Source organism: Gossypium arboreum, chromosome 13 (assembly GCF_025698485.1).
Source record: "Gossypium arboreum isolate Shixiya-1 chromosome 13, ASM2569848v2, whole genome shotgun sequence".
Taxonomy (NCBI): domain Eukaryota; kingdom Viridiplantae; phylum Streptophyta; class Magnoliopsida; order Malvales; family Malvaceae; genus Gossypium; species Gossypium arboreum.
In genome coordinates this window covers 119,583,013-119,592,230 of record NC_069082.1, presented here as the reverse complement: position 1 = coordinate 119,592,230, position 9,218 = coordinate 119,583,013, and the positions used below count along the sequence as shown (strand labels likewise).

The 9,218-nt window shown below is 35.0% G+C and overlaps 2 protein-coding genes across 3 annotated transcripts; one reads left to right on the top strand and one right to left on the bottom strand.

Moving 5' to 3' along the window:
• The first annotated feature begins 2,408 nt into the window (after positions 1 to 2,408).
• LOC108463485 (E3 ubiquitin-protein ligase SIRP1-like) lies at positions 2,409 to 4,030 on the top strand. Its single transcript, XM_017763416.2, has 2 exons — positions 2,409 to 2,572; positions 2,838 to 4,030. Exon 2 carries the CDS (start codon positions 2,852 to 2,854, stop codon positions 3,866 to 3,868), a length of 1,017 nt encoding a protein of 338 aa, XP_017618905.1. The 5' UTR covers positions 2,409 to 2,572; positions 2,838 to 2,851; the 3' UTR covers positions 3,869 to 4,030.
• A 249-nt stretch (positions 4,031 to 4,279) lies between these two features.
• Positions 4,280 to 9,009, bottom strand: LOC108461595 (vesicle-associated protein 2-2-like). 2 transcript variants are annotated; one of them, XM_017761481.2, is made up of 9 exons: positions 8,384 to 9,009; positions 8,113 to 8,193; positions 7,699 to 7,769; positions 7,524 to 7,605; positions 6,482 to 6,597; positions 6,223 to 6,405; positions 5,619 to 5,984; positions 5,217 to 5,294; positions 4,280 to 4,622 (listed from the first exon to the last, which is right to left on the bottom strand). In XM_017761481.2, exons 2-9 carry the CDS (start codon positions 8,159 to 8,161, stop codon positions 4,461 to 4,463), a joined length of 1,107 nt encoding a protein of 368 aa, XP_017616970.1. In that variant the 5' UTR covers positions 8,162 to 8,193; positions 8,384 to 9,009; the 3' UTR covers positions 4,280 to 4,460. The 2 variants fall into 2 exon arrangements, with proteins under 2 accessions (XP_017616970.1, XP_017616969.1); XM_017761480.2 differs by having other exon boundaries at positions 8,785 to 9,008.
• Positions 9,010 to 9,218: the final 209 nt, after the last annotated feature.

The window sequence follows — 9,218 nt, the reverse complement described above, 5'->3', positions numbered from 1 at the left end:
AATCTATACACACATCATATTAGTTCCAATTTCTTACAACCTAACTCTTTTAAATGATCTAATAGTTATTTACATTTTACAATATGATCCCATTTAGACTAAGACAACTTCAACCCTAAGGCATGGTCTCTGTGAATGCCCCTCTATATATGTGAATACCTACCTCGCATGACTTAATTCCAACGGTGTCTGGTTTCGTTCCTCTTGATTTTTTTGATTCTTTATTAAATTTGCATTCAAACAGCCACTTTGTAAGTTCAGGAGAACTTAGTGAGATCTATACACAAATTTGCGAGTAAGACAACATAAATCTTAAGAAATTTAGATTGCTGGCTCAAAATTTTACTCTCTGAATTTCATAGGGGAATTCGGGAACTTAGTTGGAAAGGCTCATGCTTTGTGCCCTCTAAGCCGTTTAATGGTAGACTTAGACCCTGGTCTATTCCTAAGCATGTTCCTCATGGGACTTTCTCCCTCCTCATCTCTCAGTATTCCACATCTTTGATCCTCGTATTCATTACTTCTAGCTGGTGACACTTGGCGTCTACCCAAGTAATTGTCATAACTGTTGTCATTACCATAATATAATACATTCACTTCTTTGGAGAATTAATGCCAACACTGCAGCACCATAGTACCTGCTCTTTCAGCCCATTCCTCTAAGATACTCCATTAGACATGTGGTACCCGACATACTATTTCCTGCTCGGGTATTTCTTAAAGGTTTCTACCTTTGGTAGATCAACAAGATCCTTACTGTGTTTCATGGTCTTGAAAGACTTCTAGACTTCACTATTCTTTGGTGGACTCTATTGATCATTCAGCCTTGGATTGACATTTTCTCCCATGAAGGCTTTAGTCGGTCTACCTAAACTTTTGGCTACCACTTTGTTGGCTTACAAATTAAGTATGTGTACTATTTTATCCCATTATGTATCTGCCCAAACAATGTGGGATACATAGCTTCCTTTGTAACACTTATAACCTGATCCGATCGTCGGACCCGAGTTATGGAATGCTACAGTCTTAACTGTAACAGAACACACTAAAATCATATTGATTATCTAAAAAAACAAAGAATACTTCATAAATGCATAATTGTTAAAATAGAATGTCAATAATGGCAATGTATCGCAAAGAAAGAAAGAAAAAATAAAATATACAGATTTTATGTGAAAACTCTTTTAGGAAAAAAAACCACGGGCAGAAGAGAAGAAAATTTACTATGCTGAATTCGAATGATTACGAGGAGTATAGACTGCATCTATTTATAGAGTTAGAAAACATTATTCTAATCAACATCTAATACAAGTAATGGAGTACGGTTGAAACACATTATTCAAATCAATATAAAACAGAGGAAGTAAATTCTTTCATTTTGGCCTTCGACCTTCGCCCTTATAGATCCCCCTATCTCACCACTTATATTTTATTTTAATAAGAATTTGGGTCACCACTCTAACAATAATTATTGCTCAAATTTAACAAAAATCATCCAAACATAGTCAATTCAAGTTATGATTAACAAATACGCCATTTCTCATATCATATACGGGCTTATGTATGCTTCAATACCATCTAGAATTTAACTAGGATTAATTTGCAACATTTTTAAAATTTCAGTTCAATTATAAATAAAAAAAATTCAGAGCTCAATTTAATCATCATAAATCAATATTCAAAGCATATATGTGAAAATAGAACTTAAGTCGGGTCCACGGAACCTTAAAAATAGTTTGGAAACAAACAATGACTATTCTGAAACAAAACAGAAGAACGTGAAAAAATTTGAAAACATGGGTCACAGGCCATGTGGCCAAGTCATGTGCTTAGGAACGCGGCCGTGTGGTGAAACCGTGTACAGTTCAAAGATAGGGGTACACGATCGTGTCTCCAGGCCGTGTGGAAACACTTACACTTACAAATCAATAAGGCACACGACCGTGTGGTAGATCGTGTCCCAAGTCGTGTGCAACCAAAATGACTTAAAAAACAAGTCATTTCAAACACCATTTCTTAGGTATCAAATCCAAGCATTTCTACCTATTCAAAACACATTCAAACATATCAAAAATATACTAAAAGCATACTTAGCAAACATCATTTTGACCGAGAAAACCCATATTAAACTAAATCAGTTTGAAATTTTGGGTTATGATTATAAAATCGATTATCAAACTTTAATATTACAAAAAAAAAAAAAAATTGAAGTTGAAAGAAGAGTTTGAAATTTGGAAGAGTTAATTGTAGCGGTAAGAAAAATGAAATTTGAACATCCCAAAAATGTTAGATTAGAGGTTCTAAATTATCTTCTTTCAAAAAACTGAAATCCCACCAACCGATATGACCTATACATTTTCCTTGTAAGAAAAACTCTATATTTAAATAGTTAACTGTTTTTTGACATTTAACTTTTGAACCCCCAAAAAATGATTGGTAAAATAACTATTGAACCCAATAATTTACCTTCCAAAAGATTTTTTTTTTCCCATTCTTTTACCTCTAAAACTCACTTCATGATTTCTTTCGTATCATAATAATTCATATCATTTCCTTTTCCTCTGTCTGAAAGGTACCAAAAAAAAGTCCTGGCTTGGTTTAATCATGTTCTTATAATTTATATCTCAGTTTCTTAAAAAATACATCTTTGTCTTGTTGTTCTTTAAAATTGTATTATTTTCTTCTTGATGTTCTTAACATTGAACAATTCAAGTTTAATCTTGTTCCTAGTATCATATTTCCTTTTAATTCTATTGTTTCTCAGTTCTGTGTCATATTTTTTTCTTCCCATGTTTGGTTTTAATTCTTATTTATTTGGTTGTGAATTTTGGGTGTAGATTGAAAGAGAAAGATGGGGGATAGGATGCTAGTAGGTAGATATTGGTGTTACATTTGTTCTCAGATGGTGAATCCAACAATGGAACCTGAGATCAAATGCCCATTTTGTGAATCTGGATTTGTTGAAGAAATCACCAGCGTAACACCTTACTCCAACAACAACAATGGCGGAAACGATTCAGCAGGCTCAACCAACAATCTTTTACTTTGGGGTCCAATCTTGCTTGGCTTGATTGGTGGTTTAGGTTCTTCACAGTTGCGAATCACAGGCAGGGCCCAAATCAATGATGGCAATGATGCCATGGATGACGAACTTGGTAGAGAGTTTGAATCCTTGGTTACTAGGAGGAGGAGGAGGACTTTGGGTCCGGGTATTCGGATACTTCAAGATATTCGAACCGAATCGGAGAATGCAGAGAACGAAGGTTCCGATCGAGGCGGTCGAATGATCTTATTCGATCCTTTTAATGACGAGGCATTGATTGTTCAAGGCTCATTTGGTTTCAACCATGGACAAAGCTCAAATCCAAGGGCAACCATTTCATTTAGTGATTACTTAATGGGACCTGGTTGGGATCTTTTGTTACAGTATTTAGCAGACAATGATCCGAACCGCCATGGGAACCCACCAGCAAAGAAAGAAGCAGTGAAAGCAATGCCAAATGTGACCATAGATGACAATCTACAATGTTGTGTGTGCTTGGAAGAAATTGAGATTGGAAGTCAAGCAAAAGAGATGCCATGTAAACATAAATTCCATGGTGGATGCATTACTCCATGGTTGGACCTTCATAGCTCTTGCCCCATTTGCCGCTTCCGGCTGCCTTCTGACGAAGAAAAGATGGACGAGAATGGCACCGGCCAAAGTAGTGGGAGGGTGGGGAACAGACGAAGGTATTGGATACCAATTCCATGGCCTTCTGAGGGTTTATTAACATTATCAGGTTCATCTCAAAATGCTGCTTCTTCAAGTGCTTCATTGGAAGCCATGCCTGGAAGTTCAAGTGCAGCTCAAACAGATGATAATTGATTAAACATGTTCTTTCACAACTCGGATGATTTTATTTTTAAATATTCTTTTTGAGGCCTAACCTGAAGTTTCTGCTGTATAATTTGTTGTATTTTGGTGGTTTTTGTTTTTTGCTGATGTTGTAAATTTATTATTTTTTTAATATACATATATATATATATATATATATATTTTGTTTATGTATTGTATCCATAAAGTCTTGATTCAAAAAATTTGAAAGACAAAAGGATGAATTGATCAAATATTCATCTGTGAGAACTCATTCTGAAAAACATAATCTACTCTCTTTGTTTGCGATTGAGAAAAATTAATTAAAAAAATTAATTTCCTCTAAATTTGGCATCTATTTACCTAAATCAGTGTAAAACTAGACTTTCAACACTTAAATTCGTCAATATAATGAGAAGTTGATTTTGATGGAAAAACTTGCATCCATGAATTCAACATCTAATTTGATCCTCAACAAGAACTTAGCATTTGCTCGATAAAAGTTCCACAAGAATTACAATACTAAGACAATAATAATAAAAAGTATAAACAAAATAAGAAAAGTAAAACAGTTACCGAATCAATGGGCTAATCTCGTATTTGATTATTGCATTTGCTGGTAAAGATCTGACATGGATGCCTTGCTCTTTGTCAATGGTGCCAACAAGTATCCGATGTAGACACAGATGAGTGCTACCATCCAAACAAATAACAGAGGGTATCCCACTTTAGCTCCTTTTATATTTGCCTTTTTCCTCAATAACGCCTGCATCATATATTAGTAATATCAAGCTTCTTGTCAATAAATTTAAAGGGTTTTCGCATAATAAATTAAAACATACATTGGTTTGCTGTAATCTAATGGAACTCCACAGAAAATTGGTTTATAGTTTGCCGATTAAGAATTCTTTCTGAGTTTCCACCTTACTGAATGCTAAGAGTGTTATCCGGACTCAAAAGGTGAATATATGTCCGAAAAGTATGCCAAAACATGGATATCAAACGCAGATATGTTAGGGAAAAATAAAGTACGGATTATTATTCCACTCGATATAGACATCAAGTGATGGACTATAAAGGTGCTGCAGTAGGCCCATAGATCAGTGGTCTAAAAGAGGATTTATTGCGGACGTAAAAGACAGAAAGATTGTCACGTGTTATGAAATAGACACTGGTCTATTCTAAGAAAGAGAAGACACTCCAGGGTCCACAACTACACATGATGACCATTCATCATAACAGTCCAAAATCTAAATGCCACACCAACCAAGTTTAAATGAGAATTTACTGTCCATTATTAAACAGTGATTGGGAACATATAACAAGAATTAGAACAACAACGCACATATAGAAAACTTACCAGCTCTTCTTCTAAGGTCTTTCGCTCTTGAGTGCTTAACCTCCTCTCCTCGGTCAGTTTTGATATAGTAGCTTCAGCCTGGAAAGGAAATGACCATTGGTGTTTACTAAAACTTAATAGAATGGCAGGAGCTATGTTACTTGTACAAGGGTATATATCCGACACAGTGTTTTCAATTTTGTCATGTATTTTGGAGGGTTATATCTCCATATCAATTTTTAAATATGCATAGAACACATCTAACACAGGTACTTAAAGCAAAATGAAGAGTCTAAAGCAACATAAGACAAGATAATATATGGAAACTAATGATGGCAAAATATAACTCAAACTTCTGTTTTAAACTGTCAATATCAAGTATCAAGCATGGAGCATCATTCTTTATCTTATAAATACTCTTACCTCGCCTAGCTTAGATTCAAGGTCGGTCAGTTTTGATTTCATTTCCTCCACATCTTTGGCAAACTTTAGCTCCTCCACGGACTTCAATGTTTTCACCTCACCATCCTTCAATTCATTGAACTCCTTTTCCTTCACAGACTTAAATTCCTCAGTATCAAGAACATTCTCCTTTGGCTTTACTTCCACATCTTTCACTGGCTTTAACTCCTTGCTATTGAAAAAATTATTATTTGGCTTCAGCTCGGCGTATTTTGTTAATTTTAAGTCATCATTAATATCTTTTCTTGGCTTCAACCCTACATCCTTTGTTGGCTTTAAATCTTCCAAATTTATCATCTTTGGTTCCTCAACCTTGGCAACCTGTCCCTGAAAATAAACAATGATAAAGGTGCTAGGTATAAGCTTCATCAAGGAATTCAAGTTTAACTATATACAAACAAAAATTCCATTCAAGTTCACATTCAGATTAAAAAGAATATATATTTTCCTGTAAAAGATAATGCAACCACACATACAAGTTCATATGTGTGTATACACACGTGTAATGTATGTTAGAACTGAAGCAACTTAAAAAGGCAACAAAAGTAGACAACGCATATCTAACCGTCTGCAATGGTGCATGAATCCCAATTCTAATGAATTCTGGCTCTTTTGGTATTGAAGCATCATAATCTGTTCCCTGATTCACGGTCCCATTAATTGTTGACCATACTGGCGAATGAGGCGGGCTGATAAAAGCAACCTTAAGCTTGTGCTCTTCAATATATCTTCCACTGTCCTTGACAAACTATCGAGCAAAAGAATGGGCAAAAGTCACTTACTGTTCTCAAATAGAGCACTAGCAGAGCAGACAAATCACTTACTGTGGCAGATGTAATGTCCTCATCATTTGTTCCAACGGGGACAACTGTGCTTTGAATTAAGAACTTATCTCTGCATATCAAATCAGGAGGGGCTTCGCGCTGAGCTTGCATGATAACTAAATAAAAAGTACCCCAAAAAAGGATAAGAATATATAGTATGGCACGGGGAAGAAAAGGAAAGGGTAAAGAACATTATACGAGACATTTCAGTACTATCTTTTATTTATAAGTTCCATCACTAACTTTGATTCACTTGCCCAGTTACTGAGGCAGAACAATGGCAGATTGTTCTGAAGATCAAGATTGTCAAGTATTTGATTTTGTTTGCTCATTATATTTGCATTCTGAGGAAATTAATCATGAATTATCAGATAGAAAGAGAAACCAGCTACTAGACAACTACAACACATGCAGAGCATTTAAAGCACCTAAAAGACTGCAAATTTTAGTATTATCGGCTTATCCCATTCCATTCACTTCCCTAGATGGCAAAATCATTAAAACCTGTTCGGTCCCTCAGCCAGGTGACCTTATATCTACTAACACCTTAGTTATGAGCCATTATAAGATTAAAGGAAACTTAAGTAGGGATGTAGGTGAGACATCTATGTTTACAAGTTATACGGGTTAGGCTCAAATTCGCCTCAAAATCACTATCAAGTCAAGCTTGAGCTATCAAGCAAGCTAGATTCAAATATTCCAATGCTTGACACAAGTAGCTCAAGAGCCTAACTCAGGCACCAATAATCAAATTTGAAGTTGTGTACAAGAATCAAACTCTTACTTTACTATGTAAACGAGCACAATCAATCCTAATTGAGCGAGCTTGAGCAGTTTGCTTCTATCTCAATATTTGAGCTCAAGCATTAAAAGTAAACTTGATCGAGCTTGAGCCTCACTTCAAGCCTCGATTTTAAGTGGAACTGGAGCTTCTTACCGCTTGAGCTAAACTTGACTCGATTACTCTCCTACACTTAAATTTTGAAATTGTTCATTACAGAACAAAAAGAAAAAATATACAATACGGTACAAAAGTCTTTACCTGTAAAATCACATCTTGCTTTGGGCATAATAATGCCAACATTAGGCCGCACGCAGTATTTCTTAGGAGATGTAGTTTTAACCTGAAAAATAGCATTGCTCCAATTACATTGGAATCCAGTAAATTTTATTAAAAAGAAAAAGGAATGCAAAAAGCGCTGGTTCAAGGTTCAAACCTTGAAAGCAACATGCTGGTCAGTCTTATTTGTGAGTCTAACGGAGCAGGAGCATGGCTTCTTCAGAATAACTATAAAAAATTAACTTTTAATAAGAATAAACAAATAAATAAACATCAAAGCTAAACTAAATACCATTTATTATTAGCGGACTTTCACAATAAGTGCGGAAAGAAATTCAAATATAATTGCTAAGAGCACCCCTTTTTCTTTACTCTGTTGAGTATATTGTACCTTTTTTCTACAAAATAATAAATAGAGGTAAAGAAACAGAAGTAAAGAACTACAAAATGATTTTAAAAAATAAAAGATTGATTATTCTTCTAATAATTTAAAAAAATAACAATTGAAAGTGTCTTAATCTAACTATTATTAAATAAAAACGAAGTGGCAGTCAAGCAATTATGTACTCACAGACGATGTCAAGTTCCTTTGGTTCAATCTCCAAAAGTTGCGTATTCATTTTCCTTCTTCAGTTGGAATCCAAATCTTAATCTGCATATAATAATTATCATACTAATTAGCAATAATGATTAGCTAATTTCTCTTTTGATTTATCAAAATATCCGTTTTTTTTTTTGGCCAAATCCGAATTAGTGTTCGATATTTTAAAAACACTGATAAAAATATGTGTGTGTTTTTAAAAGGAGAGAGTAAAGTCGAACGAATTCGAGCTTTGACGTACTTTGACTCAGATCAGACTCGAAGCAACTCTGTTTGAATTCCAAACTAAGAATAAGGTAGATTCCAGTTCGTTGCAACCGAGGCGACGAGTATTTGAAATCAAAGTAGAAAAACCAGAACAGGTTTTAAAATTGTCAAAGCAAACAATGAGTCGGCTTCCAACACACGGATCATAGTGAGTTCAAACTCACTCCAGGCGCGAAAAATTAGAGCTATGACGAACTCGGTACCGACTGGAGCTTAAACTCAAGGAAAAAGGCAACATCATATGGCCTTGTTTGAAGTGGATCCGGAGATAAAAAATGGAGAAAGGGGCAGTCAAATCGACTTGGGGTCTCCAGTTCCAGTGTGCATGAAATTCAGCAGGAAAATGAGAAAGAGAAGAGAAGAACGAAAGCTTACCGGGTTTAACGAAAAGAAGGTCAGTCCAGACTCAGAGAGTAAGAGAAAGAGAGAAGGATGAAGGATGAGATGGAAATGGAAATGGAAATGGAAATGGAAATGGGGGGACAAAGGAAAAGGCTGAGAAGACGATCATAGAAAAGCAAAAGATCACCAAAAGAAAAAGACAAAGAAAAAGAGCGGAGCTTCGGTACTTTGTACAATAAACGTCTCCACACCACAACACGGGTGGGCGAGTACTACACAATAGATTTGTCTTCGACCCAATTACTAGATCCGAGAGGTCCGGCCCGTATGACTTAAATTTTGGATAATAAATTCTTAAAAAAATTAAACAATAAAGTATTTTATTTTATTATTAACATTTTATTATTGCAGAGAATAATATCTAAAATTAGATTTAATTTGATTATATAAATTTGGTAAATACTTTA